The sequence below is a fragment of the Diplotaxodon limnothrissa genome, linkage group LG3, assembly GCF_057381915.1.
Source record: "Diplotaxodon limnothrissa isolate DT_005_m linkage group LG3, D_limnothrissa_male_GT1.1, whole genome shotgun sequence".
Classification (NCBI taxonomy): domain Eukaryota; kingdom Metazoa; phylum Chordata; class Actinopteri; order Cichliformes; family Cichlidae; genus Diplotaxodon; species Diplotaxodon limnothrissa.
In genome coordinates, this window is record NC_140598.1 from 18,752,536 (window position 1) to 18,775,656 (window position 23,121).

A 23,121-nucleotide genomic window follows, 5' to 3' on the forward strand; every position below is an offset into this window, starting at 1 on the left:
AAACATAGAAATGTGTGTGAAACAGAGCTGAGCTGACATTCAACATGATGGAGGATTTATTCACAAACACTGAGTCATAACAACATTTAGACACACATTACCTCTGCCGGAGGACACACGTCTGATTTAAATGTTATAATAAAATCTTTCGATTGGTCACTCTTGAAGGACACACAGCTGGTTCATGGGAATCAAATAATAATAATAATAATAATAATAATAATAGTAATAATGGATTGCATTTATATAGCGCTTTTCGGGACCCCTCAAAGCGCTTTTCAATTCCACTATTCATTCACTCTCACATTCACACACTGGTGGAGGCAGCTACAGTTGTAGCCACAGCTGCCCTGGGACAGACTGAAAGAAGCGAGGCTGCCATATCGCGCCATTGGCCCCTCTGACCAACACCAGTAGGCGGTAGGTGAAGTGTCTTGCCCAAGGACACAACGACCGAGACTGTCTGAGCCGGGGCTCGAACCGGCAACCTTCCGATTACAAGACAAACACCAAACTCTTGAGCCACGATCGCCCCAAATTTCTGATTGATCCTGATAGGAAAATAAAATAAAACAAAATAAAAAAATACTTGAAGTTCATTATCTTGATTTTAAAATGCAAATCCATCCATTCTCTTCAGCTTATCATTGCCAGGGTTGTGGGGGGACTGTAACCTATCCCAGCAGGAGAAACACTGGACAGGTCGCCAGTCGTTCGCAGAGTTTAAAATGCAAATGGTTTAATAAAATCTATAAATATCTTTTTAAAATCACAAACAAACAAACCAAATTAAATTAGAATAACATTTCCCCATCAAAAATTATTCAGCTAACAATAAATTAGTTTATAAAATCTAGCCTAACCCTGATTAAATATTGAGTATTACTCTATGTTAGATAAGTTATTTGATTCTACAGTATATTAAATATTTTGTGTTCCTATTCTGCACACGTTACAGGTCAGCTGTAATATTAATTATTCCTTGGATGAACAGATGTCCAAAGTAGGGATACCTGAACAGGCAATGAAGTACAATACTGAAATTCAGAAAATGTAACAATGTTATCAACATCTTTTTCAGCACTGTTGGTATAGGGCCAGACAAGAAAACAAAAGACAATCTTATACTGAAATAACTTTTCCACAACTGCAATATGAGACATGATCAATATAAAGCTGATATGCCTAAGTCTGTCCATGTTTTGACAGACAACATAGGAGAACATCAGAATAGAGCTTCTCCGAACCAGTCATGGTTGGAACAGAGTTTAAGCCATGTCAGTTTACGCTGACTCACTCAGCATAGGAGGAACAGCCCGCAGCCACACATGTGCTAACCTCCGGGCTGCTCCACCCACATACAGCACTATGTTATGAGTAACATACTGAGCAACAGCGTCACCGAATGTGACACCAAAATGCACAAGCCTAAGGCTCAAATAACGAGATAACATAAACAGTAGTATAAAATAAAGTTGTTTGTTTGAAACTTTTTTTTTAAAAATTTTGTTCATATTCATCTGCAACACCTCAAGCTTTTTAATAGTCAGCATTAAAATGGACAGGAAACAGCGCATAAATAAAGGCCAATTTATACCATGGAGCCCTAATACTGTCTGTGAAGCTGGATTTAAGAAATAAGCCTTTAAAGTCAAAGTATAGCATGTTTAGCACTATCTTGCGCCGGTACAGAACATGATGTCACCTGTTTTTTGGTTCCTGCTAATAGACTCATCTTACTTTATATTTGCTGACAGTTAGGTGTGGGGGTGAGTGGTGGTGTACCCAGTACCCGCTGTCATCAAGACAAGAAGTTCCTTACCATGCATTGAGTGTTGCACCTTAAATCCAGCACCCTGAGAGTGTACACTAAACATAAGGAAGGTGGCCGAGGACTAGTGAGTGTCAGAACTATTGGAGCACGAGCATGACTTCCTGTTTGCTGAGGTGGATTTTCAGTAAACCAAAAGGTTGTTTTTAAGACAGTTTAAATGGGATTGAGGGAATGACGTGTTTGCACTTCAGTTTATATCCAACAACATCAAGCAGTTAAATCAAAGCTCACCTCTCTGCAGCAGACAGAGGCTGGGATTTAAAATCAATGGGACGATCTGCAGAACGGTCACTCTTTAAGGACACACAGCTGGGTTCGGGTTCAGGTCCAGCAGCTCTCTCATAAATCCTGTTAGAAGAAAAATGTGTTTTTAATTTACAGCCACGGAAGCTGATGAAGACTAAGAATACCTTCATCATCCCAAAGAGAAACAGGTTTTCAGGATGAGCATGAGCAGAAGGGAACTCCAAACTAGTGTTGGCAGTGTGAGAACAGAGCGCCACCTAGAAGTAAACACAGTCATTTACAGTGTGCCGGACTATTGATGGTCCTACTGTGAGCAGCAGGAGTTTAAATGTACATGTTGGACATGTTTTACAGAATAAAGGAACTCCTCACTCAGTGACTTCCTTTGACCAGGAAACAACATCAAGAAGTTTATTTAAATCAAACTGACATCAGAGAAATCAAATGTTACTAACAGCTCACCTCTCTGCAGCAGACAACTGCTGGCTTTTAAAATCAATGGGACGGTCTGCAGACCGGTCACTCTTACAGGACACAGAGCTGGGTGGAGGTCCAGGCTGGTTTCTGTGAATAATGATGGAGCAGTGATGTGAGTGCTGAGCTGTGACATGGAGAAGAGTCATGCACAGTTAGAGATGGTCATCTCACCTCTGAGCTTTGGTCTGGCTCTCTCTGGCTCTTTTAGAGGGAGGGGCTCCCTCCTCTCTGTCCTCACACTGATCCATGCTGCTCAGCTCACACACACTTTCTACCTGCAGAGGAAACACAAATCATTCATGTGCACATCAACTGAGAGCTGCAGAGGTCGTGTCTGATGTGTTGGACTAACATCCATCTGAAACACAGCTTTCATCATTCAGCCCTGTGTATAGATGTGAATTTTTTTTTATTCAGAAAGATGAAGTTTGTGTTTCAGTCATGTAGTGACTCTTGCTGCTTAACTGTACGAGGTTAGTTAAACACTGTGAAACAGAAGAAGAAGAAAGAAAGTGTACTTTATTGGTCCCCGTGGGGAAAATCCCTCTCTGCATTTAACCCATTCACTCAGTGAAGCAGTGGGCAGCCACTGGGCGCCCGGGGAGCAGTGTGTAGGGACGGTACCTTGCTCAGGGGTACCTCAGGGTAGCTGTTCAGGGGAATCAAACCCCCGACCTTCCGATCATGGGGCCACCACTCTACCTACTGAGCTATCCCTGCCCTCAAACAGATCATACAGATCCCGCCATGTTAGAAGAAATTATTAAAGACAGGGAGGCATCCTTTACAGCAGTTGCTACAGTTATTGATTGTTCCATGTTTATTTCAGTGTTCAATTCTTTACAGTTTTTCTTAATCAAATCAATGAACAAATCAGTCCATGCAATCTTTCTGAATGATTTCACAATGATGGTACTTTTACACCCACGCATTTTGCTAAAACACTTGAAAATACTTTTTTACTAATATTTTTTTTTAAAGAACTCGAGTAATTGGGCATATCATGAACAAATTCCATCATAAATATTAATCACTGGAATTAACGGGAGATGGTAACAAAAACACTGGAGCTGAGCTTAGCTGTGACGCCATCCCGTACACTGCCTTTACTGCTGAACTACCGCGTCGTGTCCTCGGAAGTCTGCACTCCCGAGCGAACTTGTAAGAACTAGAATTAGGGAAGTATGAACTTCTGTGTTGAGATTAGACTTGGTCCAACGTTCCGCACCAGCTGTAAACATAAAGAATGTCATGTATGACGCCTCTCTGCATTTTACACGGTGCTGAGCTACCAGCCAGGCTAAAGTCGGACCATTTGTCACAGGTCTCCTTACTGCAGTCAGCCGCCATCGCTATGCTAGAGATCATCAGTCTGAGTCAGTCTCACACATTAAATGGTCCAGCTGTGAATCCGTTACTGTTGAGCGGCAGATTTGTGCTGGAACTAAGCTGCAAGGAAAACATTACAAACTGCTAACGCTACCTTCACATGGAAACGGCCACCAGCATCATTCACAAACACCAAGTCCAGGAAGGAGGAGCCATAGAAAGAAGGAAACACGCAGAGACGTTAGCGTCATCTCGGGAATACCCAGCTGGAGCCCCGCCCCTTCTAATGACGTTAGTCAGAGACTACACATGAAAAACCATCATCACTCTGAATTTACAGCTCATTTTCACAGGTTTGATTTTTTAAAACTGTAGTTATGATACAGGATATTTAATTTTAGTTTTTGAAAGTTCAAATGCTTAGAAAAAACTACAAAGTGACAATTTTTATTGTATATTATATTTAAATTAAATTATAATATTAAAAATAGACGCAATACAGTCATTGCAGGACTGTAACTTTGTTTTTGTTTTTTAAAGAGCAGACATTATATTTTTTAAGGATCTGAATGTTTTTTGTTTTGTTTTTTAGTTACAGGAAAAGGACTGCAAGGCAGCCAGGAATAATACAAGGTGTGTCTTTTTAATGCCAAGTTCACAACTGTAAAATATTCCAACAAGCCACAAACCAGGCAGGAACACATGAGAGAAGGTTACCAGACAGTGACAGACATGACAGGTGACAAAGGGGACCCAAAGCTTTATTTACAAAAAGGATAATTAAGGAAATATTGAACAGCTGGTTGGGACTAATCAGGGATACCAAAATGCAAGGTACATACATAATTCCAGAAAAGTTGGGATGTTCTTTAAATTTGAACAAAATGAAAACTAAGACTTTCAAATCATAAGAGCCAATATTTTATTCAGCCGTCCTTTGGTCAACACTTGTTGTTTTGTTTTGTTTTTTAAAAAGTGCTATATAAATAAACAGGAACTTGGTGTAGCATTGGTGTTTCTGGAGTTTTGGTGTTGGAATTAAGTCCCATTTATTTTGCCTGGTTTCCAGGTTTCCGGCTGCTGAACAGTTTGCTGCCATGTTTGACATATTTTTCTTTTAATGATGCGCCAAATAGGTGAAGATCTGGACTGCAGACTGACCAGTTCAGCACCTGGACTCTCCTCCGATGAAGCCACGCTGTTGTAATAGATGCAGTATGTGGTTTTGTATTGTCCTGCTGAAATATGCAGGGGCTTCCCTGAAATAGACATTGCATATGTTGTACATATATGTTGCTCTAAAGCACAAGTGTCAAACTCTGGCCCGCAGCCTAATTAGATTTGGCCCGCGAAGCCATACCAAATTACTATTAGAGCTGGCCTACTGGTATTATTGTGTGTGTGTGTGTGTGTGTGTGTGTGTGTGTGTGTGTGTGTGTGTATTAGTTTAGTATTAAGCTTTGCTTGTTCCATATTCAGTGTTTCAGCAAAACATGTTTGAGTCCATAAGGAAAGATTCATTCTTATATCTGGAGGAATAAATATATTTCAATAAATATTAATGTTAGCCCACGACTTTGTTCCAGTTTTGAATTTTGGCCCACTGTGTATTTGAGTTTGACACCCCTGCTCTAAAGCCTTTATATGCCTTATCATAGTTCTTTTCAAAACATTTTTGATATATAGTTGTTTATTGATGAGCATTCAAATCTCTCAGTTAATACAGAGGAAAAAAAACATGATATAAGGCTAATCAAAAGGTATTGGCGAAAGCACATGCTTGTTATGCCAACCCTTTGAACAAAAGATCAATGCCTGTTCAGCAAACGGCTCATTTACATAAGGCTTGGAACAAAATAAGAAAAAAAACACTTTCCATCTTAGATAAGTAAATGCATTTCATAAATTTTATAACAATAATCTAAGCCAAACAACCACGAGTTTCAATATTGTCATTATTACTCTTCTTCATTTTTTATTTATATATTTTTTTAAATGAGGGAAATGAACTGCACCTTTTTAAATCACTGTCATAACTATTCCACAAAGCATGTATAATGATTTCTTATTTAAGACATCATTTGTTTTAGAGAGAATAGCAATAGTTCTTGACATTTTTGTTTTCAAATCAAATCACTTTTATTGTCACATCACATGTGCAGGGACACTGGTACAGTACATGTGAGTGAAATTCTTGTGTGCGAGCTTCACAAGCAACAGAGTTGTGCAAAATACAATAATGTAAACAAGCAAAATACAAGAATGGCTAAATCTGAGACTAATAAATATATGTACAATATATAATAGTATATGCATTACTGGATGTGTATACTAAATGTTTTTCTACGCGTGTGTGTGTGTGTGTGTGTGTGTGTGTGTGTATACACATATTTTACAAATTAAATAGAGTAAACAATAAAATAAAATATATAAAAATATACAGAGTTGGTTGAGACATGTGCAAAACAAGTGGCATTTATATACAGTGTGGAGTGCATAATGTTGAAGTTCCAGTAGTGAAGCTGAGGTGTCTATGACGTGTTCAGCAGTCTGATGGCCTGATGGAAAAAGCTGTCTCTCAGTCTGCTGGTACGGGACCGGATGCTGCAGAACCTCCTTCCTGATGGAAGCAGTCTGAACAGTTTATGGCTGGGGTGACTGGAGTCCTTGATGATCCTCCCCGCTTTCCTCAGGCAGCGCTTCCTGTAGATGTCTTGGAGGGAGGGAAGCTCACCTCCAATTATCCGTTCAGAGCACCGCACTACTCGCTGGAGAGCTTTGCAGTTGTAGGCGGTGCTGTTGCCGTACCAGGTGGTGATGCATCCAGTGAGGATGCTCTCAATGGCACAGCGATAGAAGGTCCTGAGGATGCGGGGGCTCATGCCGAATCTTTTCAGTCTCCTGAGAAAGAAGAGGCGCTGCTGCGCCTTCTTCACTGTTTTGTTTATGTGTACTGACCACGTAAGATCCTCAGCCAGATGTACTCCAAGGAACCGGAAGCTGCTCACTCTCTCCACAGCAGCACCGTTGATGGTGATGGGGGTGTGTGTGCTTCTCTGCACCTCCGGAAGTCCACTATCAACTCCTTTGTCTTTGCGACGTTGAGGGTGAGATGGTTGTCTTGACACCAGTGGGTCAGGGCGCTGACCTCCTCCCTGTAAGCCGTCTCATCACCGTTGGTGATAAGACCCACCACTGTAGTGTCGTCCGCAAAATTCACAATGATGTTGGAGTTGTTAGTGGCTGTGCAGTCGTAGGTGTAGAGTGAGTACAGGAGAGGGCTCAGTACACACCCCTGTGGAGCACCAGTGTTCAGTGTGATGGGGGATGAGGTGATGCTGCCCAGTCTGACCACTTGGCGACTGTCAGACAGGAAGCTAAGGATCCAGCTGCAGAGGGAGCTGCTCAGTCCTAGATCCTGCAGTTTCCTGTCCAGCTTCGAGGGAACGATGGTATTGAATGCTGAGCTGTAATCTACAAACAGCATTCTCACATACGTGTCTCTCTTCTCCAGGTGTGAGACGGCAGTGTGTAGTGTCAGGGCTATGGCATCATCGGTGGACCTGTTGTGGCGGTATGCAAACTGTAGAGGGTCCAGTGAGTCGGGTAGTGCAGAGCAGACGAAGTCCCTGACAAGCTTCTCGAAGCATTTGCTTACGATGGGGGTCAGGGCTACAGGTCGCCAGTCGTTTAATGAGGAGATGGTGGAGGATTTGGGTACAGGGACGATGGTGGCCATTTTGAAGCAGGCTGGGACTACAGACAGAGAGAGGGAAAGGTTGAAGATGTGTGTGAACACTCCAGCCAGCTGAGCCGCGCATGACTTAAGGACTCGGCCAGGAATCCCGTCCGGACAAGTAGCTTTGGGCGCGTTCACCTTCCTGAAGCACTTCCGCACATCCTCCTCAGACACAGTGTGCGCACTGACGTCATCCGCGGTGCGCACACTGTCCGGTGTTCTGACAAAACGTCCTACCTTGTCAAAACATCCTACCGTAGCGTAAATTTATGGTCTTGTCTATCAATTCAATTCAATTCAATTTTATTTATATAGCGCCAAATCACAACAAAAGTCGCCTCAAGGCGCTTCATAGATACAGAGAAAAACCCAACAATCATATGACCCCCTATGAGCAAGCACTTTGGCGACAGTGGGAAGGAAAAACTCCCTTTTAACAGGAAGAAACCTCCGGCAGAACCAGGCTCAGGGAGGGGCGGGGCCATCTGCTGCGACCGGTTGGGGTGAGAGAAGGAAGACAGGATAAAGACATGCTGTGGAAGAGAGACAGAGGTTAATAACAGATATGATTCAATGCAGAGAGGTCTGTTAATACATAGTGAGTGAGAAAGGTGACTGGAAAGGAAAAACTCAATGCATCATGGGAATCCCCCGGCAGCCTACGTCTATTGGAGCATAACTAAGGGAGGATTCAGGGTCACCTGGTCCAGCCCTAACTATATGCTTTAGCAAAAAGGAAAGTTTTAAGCCTAATCTTAAAAGTAGAGATAGTGTCTGTCTCCTGAATCCAAACTGGAAGCTGGTTCCACAGAAGAGGGGCCTGAAAACTGAAGGCTCTCCCTCCCATTCTACTTTTTAATACTCTAGGAACAACAAGTAGGCCTGCAGAGCGAGAGCGAAGTGCTCTAATAGGGTGATATGGTACTACAAGGTCATTAAGATAAGATGGGGCCTGATTATTTAAGACCTTGTATGTGAGGAGCAGGATTTTGAATTCAATTCTGGGTTTAACAGGAAGCCAATGAAGGGAAGCCAAAACAGGAGAAATCTGCTCTCTTTCTAGTCCCTGTCAGGACTCTTGCTGCAGCATTTTGGATTAGCTGAAGGCTTTTCAGTGAGTTTTTCGGACATCCTGATAATAATGAATTACAGTAGTCCAGCCTGGAAGTAATAAATGCATGAACTAGTTTTTCAGCGTCACTCTGAGACAGGATATTTCTAATTTTAGAGATGTTGCGCAAATGGAAGAAAGCAGTCTTACATATTTGTTTAATATGTGCGTTGAAGGACATGTCCTGGTCAAAAATGACTCCAAGGTTCCTCACAGCGTTACTGGAGGCCAAGGTAATGCCATCCAGAGTAAGAATCTGCTTAGATACCATATTTCTAAGATTTTCAGGGCCGAGTACAATAACCTCAGTTTGATCTGAATTAAGAAGCAGAAAGTTAGCGGCCATCCAGGTCTTTATGTCTTTAAGACATTCCTGCAGTTTAACTAATTGGTGTGTGTTATCTGGCTTCATGGATAGATAGAGCTGGGTGTCATCTGCATAGCAGTGAAAATGTATGCTATGTCTTCTAATGATACTGCCTAAGGGAAGCATGTATAATGTAAACCGAATTGGTCCTAGCACTGAACCCTGTGGAACTCCATAATTAACCTCAGTGTGTGAAGAGGACTCTCCATTTACATGCACAAACTGGAGTCTATTAGATAGATATGATACAAACCACTGCAGCACAGTACCTGTAATACCTACAGCATGTTCTAATCGCTCTAATAGGATATTATGGTCAACAGTATCGAATGCTGCGCTAAGGTCTAGCAGGACAAGCACAGAGATGAGTCCACTGTCAGAGGCCATAAGAAGATCATTTGTAACCTTCACTAAAGCTGTTTCTGTGCTGTGATGAGCTCTGAAACCTGACTGAAACTCTTCAAATAAACCATTCCTCTGCAGATGATCTGTTAGCTGTTTGACAACTACTCTTTCAAGGATGTTTGATATGAAAGGAAGGTTGGAGATTGGCCTATAATTAGCTAAGACTGCTGGGTCTAGAGATGGCTTTTTGAGTAAAGGTTTAACTACAGCCAGCTTGAAGGCCTGTGGTACATAGCCGATCATTAGAGATAGGCTGATCATATTTAAGATCGAAGAATTAATTAATGGCAGGACTTCTTTGAGCAGTTTTGTAGGAATGGGGTCTAAAAGACACGTTGATGCTTTGGAGGAAGTAATTATTGAAGTTAACTCAGAAAGATCAATTGGAGAAAAAGAGTCTAACTTAACATCAATGGTACTAAGAGTAGCTGTAGATAATATTACATCTGTGGGATGATTACTGGTAATTTTTTCTCTAATGATAAAAATTTTATTTGTGAAGAAGTTCATGAAGTCATTACTAGTTAACATTAAAGGGATGGTTGGCTCAAAAGAGCTCTGACTTTTTGTCAGCCTGGCTACAGTGCTGAAGAGAAACCTGGGGTTGTTCTTATTTTCTTCAATCAGTGATGAATAGTAAGATGTTCTGGCTTTGCGGAGGGCTTTCTTATAAAGCAGCAAACTATTTCTCCAGGCTAAATGATGATCCTCTAAATTTGTGACATGCCATTTCCTCTCCAGCTTACGAGTCATCTGCTTTAGGGTACGTGTTTGAGAATTATACCACGGAGTCAGGTACTTCTGATTAGAGACCTTAGTTTTCACTGCTACCTCACTGTTAATGGCTCCGTCGTATAGGTAGGACGTTCAGATGGCCAAATCACACTATTAAAACATACTTCCTGCATGGTTTTATTTAGGTAGCATGTTCAGATGGCCAAATCAGAGGAATGGCTTCACTTTTGCGAGTAGCTGGAGAAGAAAGAAAGAAGTGTTGGTGTGAATCGCAGCCACTTGACACTCGGCACTGAGACAAGTTCACAACTGAGACAACTGAGCTGAGAGAAATTAAAATACAGGAGTGTTGCTCCACCATCATCAGCCAGCAGGCCCAGCCTGGCTCCACCATCAGCTAGCAGGCCCAGCCAGCAGGCCACAACCAGGCTCCACCATCAGCCAGCAGGCCCAGCCACCAGGCTGTTTGTGTAAGAAAGCTCCGCAGAACAGATGCGACATTTAACCTGCATAAAATGAAATAAGTAATTTACACTGCAAGTCACATTGCTGTTTTTTGTTTCTATTCTGATAGATTACACTGAAACAAAGACAGACAAACTATTACCTTATTTGCAGTTAAAAGATCAAAATGATCCCACACAGCAGAAACATTTCTTTTTCTTTCGGGCTCCATTTTGTTATGGAGAGATGTGTATTTATTTATTTATTTATTTATTTATTTATTTATTTATTTATTTTAAATCTTTGCGAGAGTAATTTTGTGGGGGGGTTTTTTGGTGGCGACTCATTCCGTTGGCAGATGCGGATGCGGTACCTTTTAAACACAGTTTGGCGCTTTGGCAATGAGCGATACAGCAGCTGTATCGATCACGTGACCTTTTCTTAAAGCGACGCACGCACCGACACAGGTATCGCTAGGTGAGCTTGATACGTGCGTCACTGTTGCTGGATTGGGATACAGCCCAGCTGAGGAGTGGACCTTGTTGTTGGTGTATTTGAAGAAACTGTAAGTTTGCTTTGTTTCCTCCTTTAACAGTTTGTCTTCAAGAACTTTACTGTTTGTTCATCTCATGTTTGATTTCTTCATGCAACAAACTGTGTGTGTTTTTATTTCCGGTCTCTCCTTTAAAGTCAGTGTGTAATGTTTTCCGACGAGGCCGAGCGTGTCCGCCATTTTCTGTTACTGTGTGATCAGACTTTGATAATCAGACAAAACACACAGAATGTGTTCTGAGCTCGACTGGAGACACTCCTGTTTATATTCACAGGAACAGCAGGAGACGGAGAGCGGACTTTGTAAATGAATATTTTGTATAAATTTGTGTTAGATGCAGATTCAACATGTCGGTCTTAAAAAAAAAACTGCGCCACAAACTGTTGGCTCCTCTCCAACAGGAAGAAGTGTTACAAAACACACAAAAGTTACTGTAGTTCACTAAAACTGAAATCCCAACTGAAACTAGATCAAAAGAAAGCTAAAATAGAAGTTAAAAACTACACGCAAAAATTAAAACTACATTATTTATCAGGGCTGTAGACTAACTTTTTGTCATGGTTGCACCGGTGCACTTAAATTTTTCAACCGCATCGCTTAACACGCAGTTTTACATGTGCACTTTTTTTTGGGGGGGTGACAGTCCAGATAGACAATATTCATTTCTAAATGATCATGTGAGACTTCATCAGAATTGTGAACATCACAGCAGATGCCTTTGTGTGAAAGTAACTGAGAATAAAACACAGAAAAACATGGAGATTTTCCTGGTCTGGCTTTTTATAGCAGATAACCTTAAAAATATTCTGCAATATTCTGCAATTTTGCATAATTTTTATAATTTTAAATTTCTTTAGTATTGCACAACAGAAATTAGGTGTTCTTGTCCGAGGTCATTTAAGTGACAAAAAAGAAAGAAAAAGACAGCGGCTGACAGCACTGTAAACAACGGTACACTGGTGGGTAATAAGCAAATGAATAATGCAGAAAACAGAGATTTGAGACAGGAAACGGTTCTTGAAGTACACAGAAAGAGAGAGAGAGCTGTGCATGAAGTGTGATTTATTTATTTTTTATTGTGGTGGAAGCAAAACAGCAAAAGTCAGTGTTCATGTTAGTATCTGAAGAATTGATGGAGAAAGCACTGATTCAGGGGAATAAGTGGAGTATTTCTGGCTGTAGCTCAGGTGGCAGAGCATGTCAGCCACTAATCAGAAGGTCGGCGGTTCGATCCCAGGCTGCATGCCAAATATCCTAAAATACTAATCCCATGTTTGCCTACTGGTGGCGCCAGTGTCAGTCTGTCTGTCAGTGCGCCCCAGAGCAGCTGTGGCTACAATGTAGCTTGCCATCACCAGTGTGTGAATGTGACTGAATGTTGTGTAAAGCACTTTGGGGTCCAAGTAAAGCGCTATACAAATGCAGGCCGTTTCCCAAAACAGATATCCTGCTGTGATCTTTGTTCTGTGGGTTAAATGAGAGGATAGAGAGGCTTGTTTTAAAATTATAAAATGATTCCTGTAGTCCCAGAATAAAAATAAGTTTTTAACATTTGGATGTCACAACATATCTGAATTGAAAAACTCAAGTCAAAGTTTGTTTCTCTAGCATATTTAAAACAGCTCAATCGACCAATGATATCCTGCTCAACTAGAGCCAATAAGCAGATTTTTAGAGTGTTTAACAAGATTGGGCTGCTCTTACGTTATTAAGACGTTAATATATTTTTATTCAGGGACGTGCAGAGAGGTTTAAAGGGGCGGGTGCTCAAAGTTAAAAAGGGGCACATTGAGCCAGGCTGAATAACAACAACACACATTCATCAAGAATCTAATATGGGAAGGGCAGGGCTGTGTTGATCTGAGACTGTAGACAGTAAAAAGTCCACAGGAGAGATGGTAGCAGATTAAACAAGTGTCATGAGATAATAACAAAATGCAAAGATTGGTGACAGCGCTTGGAACCATAAGGCAACAAAAAACTGTGAGAAATAATTTAGGCTCTGCCTGTGAATCACTCTTTGCTTCTCTTCTTCCTTCCATCCCATCATTTCATATATCACTCTCCACTTGCTGTCTATCTGAGAACAAGGCACAACTTGCTATTGCAATAAACTATAATCTAATTATCCACACCTAACAACTCTTGCACTTAATCTATAATAAAATGATGACAGAAAAATGTTATAGCCCTGCCTTTAGTAGCCTCACACAGCTCCTACTGTTTCCTCCTCATGTCCTTACCAGCCATGTCTGCACAATGTTATATCATGAGTAAATCCATCTAAATAAAACACACACATGCATGCACAGGGACATTTTAGACCTTCTTCAGAATACTGTATATACTATGGGCATCATGGTGCTGATCCAGAATCCTTACATTATTATTTATTACTAGAGCTACAATAATAAAGCAAAGAGGAGGGGGAAGTAATAAATATGAAATAATGTATTTATGATGATTCCATTTGTTTCACTATCCACTCTGTGCAGGGCAAAGCTTATTACATGTTTAAACTGATACAATCATTTTACTGCTGTAAAATCCAACTTTTGTCTTATTTAAAATATAAATCTAATATAATCTGCTTCTTAATGTATGTTCTTTAAAATACAGCGTGTGTTTTTTAATATATTATAATTATAATAATTATTATGTGGACATGCATATTAGATCGTTTTTTAGTGAAATATAATCCCTCCAGAAAGGCAGGAAATGCTCTGTAACTTACTTTAAAACTAAATATGTTCCCTAAAACGGTGACAGAGCTACAGACCCATGACAGCCTTACACAGGTAGCCAGCAGCTGTGACCAGCACTACTTGTGCAGTTAATAAAAGGACAGGTAATGTTTGTCGCGCTGTTGCACACACAGCACGCTCGTTTGTTTCAGTTCGTCAGTTGCAACAAGACAGCTTACCAACGTGTACGTAATAAGCTAATACTCCTGTGTGCTATACACTACAGTGTGCGCTGTACACCTACTTACTGGGTTTGTCGCATCAGTCTGTGTCTCTGAGTTAACTTGTGTTTCTCCTACAGCTCCGGACCGCTAAAAATGCGCGTGCTCTTTGTGAGCTCGTTCCCGGCTCGTAACCAGCGCGTTCTGCCGTCGAGGGCGATCATTGGTTAAATGTGATCATGTGACTGATGCAAGCCAGATCCTTTTATTTAGCAAAACTGTGATTAATAGTTAAATATTATTGTTGAGGGGCACAGACAGGACTCCGCACGCACACACACATAAAAATAAATAAATAAATAAATAAAAAAAATTTAAGTTGCCTCAACAAAAGGGCACTTTGGGCACTCATCAGGAAAGGGGCGGGTGCTCAAGCCCCTCTAGCCCCCCCCCTCTGCACGTGCCTGTTTTTATTATAGGTTCAAAATTAGGAGCCACCACTGAAAATGCTTTATCACCTCTGCTCTCCTGCTCACTAACAGCTGCCTAAGCTTGACCACTGTTTCACAGTAACTGCTGTCAGATCGAAACATCTGTTTGACCATAAGCCAGTGGTTCTTAAACTTGCTGGAGGTACCGAACACCACCAGTTTCATATGCGCATTCACCGAATCCCTCTTTAGTGAAAAATAAAATATGATTATTTTTTTTTTCATATTCAAGACATAGATATGTTTTTTACTGGTGTACGAAATGACCCATGCATGAACATCACCTTGTTCAAAGAACAAAACCAACACAATGCATGAACTTAAAACACATTAAATACCTGCAAATCTGTGTGACTTTTGCTGTTGCTTTTGAGAGTCCAGTTCAGATGTGGCTTCACCGTGGCAAGTGCCACTCTCATGTCATTTTCACAGCAAAGTCTGTTGCTTTTCTTTGTTTTTATGTCCAGCATCCTTGACAGGGATTGCTCGCAAAGAAATGTTGTAACAAATTGTATAAAAAAAAGTCCACGGCTTTCTTAGCAATAACTGAATACTTGTCCATTTGTCGACAGCAAAACGTTGAGAGCATTGTTGTTCTGAAGAGTTGCTGTTGAACCTGGCTCTGACTAGGGATGGGTATTGATAAGATTTTAACGATTCTGATTCCATTTTCGATTCTGTTTAACGATTCGATTCCTTATCGATTCTCTTATCGATTCTTTTTTTTTTTAAAAAGGAGAACACTAAGGTCGATTAGCTTAGAACTGTGTTTTATATCTTCTCTTTGACCAAGATAGAAATTTAGGAGTAACATGGCCTTACAAACCCAGCAGTGAGATCTTAAGAGATCCAGCCTATGGCTCTTCAATGTGGTGTCACAGGGACCCCGGGGAAAAAAAATGTATATGTAAAATAATAAAATAAATATTCTCCTGTAGCAATAACAAAGTTTAACATAAATTATTCTGTAGCAATTACACAAGAATATCCAGTAATGTCCCTGCCTACAATTAAACACATTCACTTACCAAAGTGAAATTGGGGGCATCTGCTGTGGCAAATGGGTGCAAGCCTTTGACCACAAACTGAGTCACTGCTCGGTGACATTCGTCTATCCAGGCCTGAAATAATAATAATAATAATAATAATGGATACTTTATTGATCCCCGTGGGGAAATTACTTGTTTTTCTCTGCATTTGACCCATTCACTCAGTGAAGCAGTGGGCAGCCCACTAAGCAGGCGCCCGGGGAGCAGTGTGTAGGGACGGTACCTTGCTCAGGGGTACCTCAGGGTAGCCGTTAAGTGGATTCGAACCGCCGACCTTCCGATCATGGGGCAACCACTTTATCTACTGAGCTATCCCTGCCCCAGGAGACGCTACCGGTAGACTGCAGCGAGAACTGCCAGCATCTGAGCCAGACTCTGTCTGTCTCATCATGGTCACTAAATGCAACGCACAGTAATAGCAGGTTTTGTAATAAGGTAAATCGCGCTAACATAATATGCAATGCTAATTGATTAGTTACCTGCAGTATTAACGGGAGAGGACGTGGAAACGCTACCGCTGCTGCTGGGTTGAGCTTCGCTAGTCCGGAGCGGATCAAAAACACGACATTCGTTGAAAGCAATCGCGTGTTTTTTGAGCAAATGCTTTTGCATGTTCGTAGTGTTTCCTCCCTCTGATGAAATCTCTACTTTGCAAGTATTGCACGTTGCCCTGTTGTCATCCTTTCTCATAAAGTGTAACCAAACTTTTGAGCGTTTGTGCCGCTCAGGCGCCGTGTTGCCTACTGGGTAAAAGACGCTACTCAACGTGATGACGTCATTCGGAGCGACTGGAATCGATAAGGGAATCGTTTTTAAAAGTGGCAAACGATTCCAAGGAATTGAAACAGTGGGAACTGGTTCTCAACAAGAACCGGTTTTCGATACCCATCCCTAGCTCTGACATCTGCTGTCTTAACAGCAAACGTGAACGGCTGTCTCACCCATGCTGGATATGAGTCTCTTGTAGGAAAATATCTGTGGAGAGACTTTGCAAGCTCATCTAAGTGCGTTTCAATTGTTTGCTTCAGTTCCGTGGATACAGAAATATCTCAGATTCCAGACTCATCTTCGATCTTACTTACACAGTTGTCCAGAAGGGGGAAGTTTGCGAAGTTGTTGTTCTCTGTTCATCGTTTCCATAACGTTAGCTTTTTTTGAAAAGCCTTCAGATGTTCTTCCGCTTCTATGATATTGACTCCACCACCCTGCATCTGCTGATTGAGAGCTGTGACTATATCAGTCGTGTACGCTAAAATGAGAATGAACTCAGGATTTTTGAAGCAATCTGCATGACAGTGTTGGTGCAAAAACAGGGCTAATTCCACACACATGGCTAAAACAGGATTCAGCACCTGTCCCCGGGATAACCACAGAACATTAGAATGGTACAGAAGTAATTCGAATTCAGAGCCCATTTCTTTACACAGCTCACTGAAGATGCGGTGCCTCAGAGCACTATTTCGCACATAGTTCACACATTCCACCACAGTTTTTAATACTTCTGCCATTTTTGGGAGCAAGGTTTTTGTTGCCAACGCATGCCTGTGCAAAATACAATGCGTCACAATGATGTGTGGTGCATCGGCCTTTACTAGCGCACCACAACCAGAGTTTCTTCCCAGCATGACTGGAGCTCCATCTGTACAAACTGCAACCATATCCCATGAAAGATTGTTGTCTCTGAAGAAGTCATTCACAAGCTTCTTCACATCGGCTGCCTTATTTGTTGTTGTAAGTACAAAATAAAAAAATCTTCTTTTATCATGTCATCTTTCACATAGCACACAAAAACAGTAAACTGGCTTAGATTAGCAGCGTCTGTGCTCTCATCGAGTTGAAGGCTGAATTTTGCCGGGCTTGAAATCAGATCCGTGACTACTTGAGCCAAGATATTTTTACTCATGTCTTCTATTCTGTTGCTGACGGTCTCATTTGAAAGAGGAATTTGGGATAATTTACCTTCGGCAACTGTTCCGAGTGTCAGATTCGCCATCTTTAACGCCGCTGGTTTCACGAGTGTTTCACCAATGGTGTGTGGCTTGCCTTGCTTTGCGATCAGGTAAGCAACTTCGTACGATGCTGTGAGGATCGGTTTGTTAACGGGTACAAATCCAAGAGCAGGCAGAGTGGGCCTTTCATCGAATCTGGCTCTCTTCACCTTGAATTCAGCAAGTGTTGTGTTCTTGTATTCCCCGTCTCCATGCAGCTTCAAGAAGTGTTCCTTTAGTTTTGCCGGTGCGAGACTAGAGTTGCTCAACTTGGCGTTGCAAATCATGCAGATAGGACGCTCACTCCCATCACGTTCCGTGATACATGTGAATCCATATTGTACATATTCGTCCAACCACTTTCTTCTTTTGCCCGAGATACTTAGTATGGATTAAAATATTAACAAAAAAATCACACGAAGTACTACCACGACATTCACACTTTGACTACTGCGTGCGCTACATTCCCTGCAGCACTGATTGGCCAAGCAGTGTAGCATGATCATCTGCAGCCAGTGATGGCCAAAAGGGGGCGTGTCATCACAAATTTACACGATGATTTGGGTATGTCTGGACCTCCGCGACCTACACGGTGGAGGCTCTGCCAAACCCCTGAGACCGACTCAACGAACCCCTAGGGTTCAATCGAACCCAGGTTAAGAACCACTGCCATAAGCAGGTATAGTGTAAACAACTGATAAAGGTCAGAGGCCTTTATAATTACAGTGGAGGTGGATGTATAGATGTGGTAAAGAATTGAATTAAACCTGTTGGCTTCTGTCTGTTTAAAAATCCTTTGTTACAAATATTGAATCTACTTCAACAGGAAGTAATTACAACAACGACAACACAAAAGTTTTTGCATTGTTTATTCACGCTGACTTCATTAGACCAAATAAAATTATTATATTAAATTAGTGAAAACATTAACAGATAATTAGACATTAGTTATCAGGTATGTCCCAGGCAGTGAGATGTTGAGACAGAAGAATCGTGTTCGAAATAAATAAAACATTGATGAATGTAGTATTTATTTTCATTATGTTTTAATCAGATTTAATATAAAAAGTCATAATTACTTGTACTAAAATGTTATGTTCCTATAAAATAATACCAAGTAATAGTTAAAAATTTCTGTTTGTACACAGACATGATTTAACTCAAAGAGCATATGTCAGTCTCACTGTCTGTGCCCAAAGTGTTTGACCTCAGGGGTCCGTTCTTCGTACCTCACTAAGTGAGTTAGCTGGATGAGATTGTTGACGATTTCGCGTGATCTTGGATCGTTCGGTTCCCCGAAGCTCATCCGGGACTTGCTGTCATAGCAACAGAGCCATAGGCGTAAACCTGCTCGGGAGCAGGTTTACTTTATGTAAACAGGATTAGATCGCGGCCACGCAGGTATGTCCGCTTCATTTATATGAAAGCAACAGCGATATTCCACCACTGTTTCACCATAAATAAATAACATCAATGTAACTAAAGATAATGCAGCACTTGATCCTTTTATTGATGTCACACAGATACATACAGGTCATTCCCTAAAAAAGGGAAATGTACTATTAACATTCTATTACATGTATGTGATTATTACAGATGTAATTCATATTTCAGAGTAGTAATTGTAAATTACTTCGTGTAATCAAGATGAGAGACCACGGCTATAAAAGCGAAGGTGGATTTGGGAAGCCTGTCGCAGCCATGTCCTGTCCGTATACGCGAGCCACCCATTGCGGAAGGTGCAAGATTGATAAGGAGAGTCCTCAGAATTCAGCGTATATTGCGGGATAGACAAGATCCTTTAGCTCAGCGTGACAGTGTGCTCATTGAGAGATATCGATATTCCCGTGAGGGTATTATTTACTTAACCAACTTGTTGACGAGGGGGTGCAGGACCACCACCTGTCTTTTTTTTGCTCTGCCCTTTTCTTGGTTGCTGTTATGAACAAACAAACAGATTATTTCAGGGTCTCTTTCCAAGAGACGAAAAGCAATATAAGTGATAAATATTACCATTCTGTAGAATATTCTTATATTTCACTTTTACCTGTTCCCATGTTCTAGTGGGTCCTGTTGTGGCTCTAATGTGAAAGAGGATCTAATGTAATATAATATAATAAATCTACCCTACCGCCTACTGGTGATGGCCAGAGGGGCCGATGGCGCGATATGGCAGCCTGGCCTCTGTCAGTCTGCCCCAGGGCAGCTGTGGCTACAACTGTAGCTGCCTCCACCAGTGTGTGAATGTGAGAGTGACTGAATAGTGGCATTGTAAAGCGCTTTGGGTGCCTTGAAAAGCGCTATATAAATCCACTCTGTTATTATTAAATTACTTACGAGTTTAATTTGTCAGCAACTTCCTGCCAGCCCTCTCTCCTTGCTTTTGCAGCCTTTGCAGTGTTCCCTTGCGTTCTGATTAAACTCTGAAACTCCTGAAATCCCTCACTCAAGAGTTCTTGCTCTGCTGCCAAAAAATACTGAGCGCACTCCTTCGACATTTTCGCCGACCAATCAGAGGGTTGCCGATCAATGTTTCTACTATTGATGCGTAGCCCCTGTTAATCCACCCAGTGATGTCACATTACTTCATCCAGCTGTACTAATCGTCAACAACAGGTGTGTTCGGAGAACCGGAATAGCGAGCTCACGGTTAGCGTGATGGTTTGGTCTTGGATGTGTCATTTGATCTTGGATGTAGTGAGCGACGTATGAAGAACGGGCCCCAGGACAGGCAGTGTTATGTTTATATTCTCAAAAATCAACAGACTCATATTCATGTTTCTGTCACAGAGTGGTGACCTGTTCAGGTGCACCTCTGCTGTCATATTTGGATATTAGAAACTTCCTCTTTCTGCTTGTTGGACAGTCCAGTGTTTCTTCTTTCCAGAGCTTAATGTAAATGAGTCCCTTTTGAACTGATATTAACAGTGTGTCTTTGAGTCAGTGGGAAAAACTCTATATTTTCATATTCAAATACTGAGTACAAAGAGCGTGTGTGTGTTAGTACAGATGGTTATTTACTGCACAGCTGTCTGCATGAACACCAGAGAAGAACCAGATTCAAACCTACACTACATTCAGTCATCCACCCATTCACACACACATTCACACACTGGCAATGGCAAGCTACGTTGTAGCCACAGCTGCCCTGGGGCGCACTGACAGAGGATGGCAGAGCAGCTGATGGCAGCTTCCTCTGCCTCACACTGCTGTCTGACTGCATCCAGCTGACACTGAGAGGAAGCAGGAAAGCAGCAGCTGATATCTGGACAGCACAGTGATGGAAAGCAGGGTTTCAGTTGATGTGCACATGAATGATTTGTGTTTCCTCTGCAGGTAGAAAGTGTGTGTGAGCTGAGCAGCATGGATCAGTGTGAGGACAGAGAGGAGGGAGCCCCTCCCTCTAAAAGAGCCAGAGAGAGCCAGACCAAAGCTCAGAGGTGAGATGACCATCTCTAACTGTCCATGACTCTTCTCCATGTCACAGCTCAGCACTCACATCACTGCTCCATCATTGTTCACAGGAACCAGCCTGGACCTCCACCCAGCTCTGCGTCCTGTAAGAGTGATGGGTCTAAACATTTCATCATTGAATTTAAATCCCAGCATCTGTCTGCTGCAGAGAGGTGAGCTGTTAGTAACATGAACTCTTTCTTTTAACTGTTTGATGTTGTTGATTATAAACTGCAGTGCAAACACATCATTCCCTCAATCCATTTAAACTGTGTCTTTAAAACAAGCCTTTTGTTTCTAAACAGCTGAAAATCTACTTCAGCAAACAGTTACAATAACTTGTACTGCGTGCTAGCTATGACACGTGACAGAGTTTCTATACAGCTGGGTGGGTGCTATGATGTTACTGGTAGCGAACTTTATTTTATTCATGAGGTTTGTTAGTAGAGTTACCAACCGTCCCGTAAAAAACAGAATCGTCTCGTATTCAGAGAAAATATTACGGGTTTCGTATTGAGGTGAAAAGGAACAGTTTGTCACGGACTTCAGCTACAATGAAAAAGACACAAAGCTGGAGTTGTTCTGTCTTTACGCTGCAAAGCTGCCTCTTCTTCTCTCATTCTCTCCCCTCCCTCTCCTGTTTCTACTTCAACAGGAGAGGGAGGGGAGAGACAAATAACACCAGGATCCTTTTTTATGTAGCTGACAGCTGGTAACTGTGCAGGGGCGGGTCTAGCAAAGTGTTGCCAGGGGGCCATGAAGGGCATTAACAGGGAGAGGGGGGCACAAAGAAATACTTTTCTTTCTTATTCTCATTTAAAATTTCTAGCTTTGAACAAATAATTATCCGTATCTTACAACCAAAGTTTTTATCTGATGTCAAATGTATAGAAATCATACATATACCAACAAGACTGTACATCACTGTAACAGCAGCGTTTGTTTTCATTCAAAGGCTTTATGGCTTTTCCTATAATACCTGGGGGGCCGGTCCCTAGTCAAAATGCCCGGGCCCATTTTTTGTCCCAGTCCAGCCCTGGTGAAGGGGGTGATTATAAATGTCAAGAGTGATTTGTGACAGAAGGATTGGAGGAAGAGTGAAAGGGAAACTTTACAAGATGATAGTGAGACCATGTTATAGGGCTTGGATGTGGTGGCACTGAGTTGACGATGGACAAAATTTCAAATGAGTATGTCAGGAGGACAGCTGAAAGGAGCAGCCAAAAAGGGAAGAAGCAGGATTGTTTGTTCTCAAGAACTCCCCAGTATTTAAAAAGTCTCATCTGTTACAGCTTCATTATCCAACAAATATCCCTAACTAAATACGTCCATCCCTTCATTCATCCATCCATTCTTTTTTACTTGTCTGCTCTTCCAATTCAGGGTCACTTTATCAAGCCTACCCTGATATGGATTTCTGCTTTCAGTTTCCACGTAATAAAAATTAAGTTTACAAGATCTTCTCTAGGAGTAAACTCCTAGAGAAAAGAAAGAATTGCAAAACAGTCATCAGAATAAAATAGAATCTTTATTGTCGCTGTTACAAGAACAATGAAAGGTAGTTTGGCATTTCTCCATGTGTGTGAAGTACACAATAACGTAAGTATTTACACAATAACACAGACAAATTTACACTTACACAAGAAAGATATGTACATAAGCTGCTGCTTTACAGAATTCAGTGTATAATAAAAGTCTTGGATCAAGTTTTGATTATTTTAGTACTTAGCCCACTATAATAAAAAAAAAAACACAATCAAAACTTAGTCAGTGTGTGCTCTCACACAACTGCAGTACAGCTCTGAGAATACATGCTGAGGTTTATTTGATTAAGGGGACCTGGAGGACTATGCAGACTATGTTACAACTGATAAGTCAATTCAAACATTTGCACCCATCCTGGTTGACAATCAAGGTTCAAAGACTCCGTAATATTTGTAATATCTTCATTGGATTCACCGATGACACAAGGAGAGGCATTAAGAAGAAAAAGTA

At 41.5% G+C, this 23,121-nt stretch overlaps 2 protein-coding genes across 2 annotated transcripts in view; one reads left to right on the forward strand and one right to left on the reverse strand.

Moving 5' to 3' along the window:
• Positions 1–4,096, reverse strand: part of LOC146634776 (protein NLRC3-like) — a 239,633-nt gene extending 235,537 nt beyond the window's left edge. Inside the window, exons 1-4 of the mRNA XM_085378601.1 lie at positions 4,041–4,096; positions 2,729–2,832; positions 2,543–2,644; positions 2,066–2,182 (exon numbers count right to left, since the gene is read on the reverse strand). Coding sequence (XP_085234727.1) covers positions 2,066–2,182; positions 2,543–2,644; positions 2,729–2,805 — 296 coding nt within the window. The 5' untranslated portion in view covers positions 2,806–2,832; positions 4,041–4,096. The remainder of the gene's footprint in view (positions 1–2,065; positions 2,183–2,542; positions 2,645–2,728; positions 2,833–4,040) is intronic.
• Positions 4,097–11,198: 7,102 nt separating this feature from the next.
• Positions 11,199–23,121, forward strand: part of LOC146634783 (protein NLRC3-like) — a 32,656-nt gene continuing 20,733 nt past the window's right edge. The window contains exons 1-3 of the mRNA XM_085378736.1: positions 11,199–11,252; positions 21,010–21,113; positions 21,198–21,299. Of these exons, the coding sequence (XP_085234862.1) occupies positions 21,037–21,113; positions 21,198–21,299 (179 nt within the window). The 5' untranslated portion in view covers positions 11,199–11,252; positions 21,010–21,036. The remainder of the gene's footprint in view (positions 11,253–21,009; positions 21,114–21,197; positions 21,300–23,121) is intronic.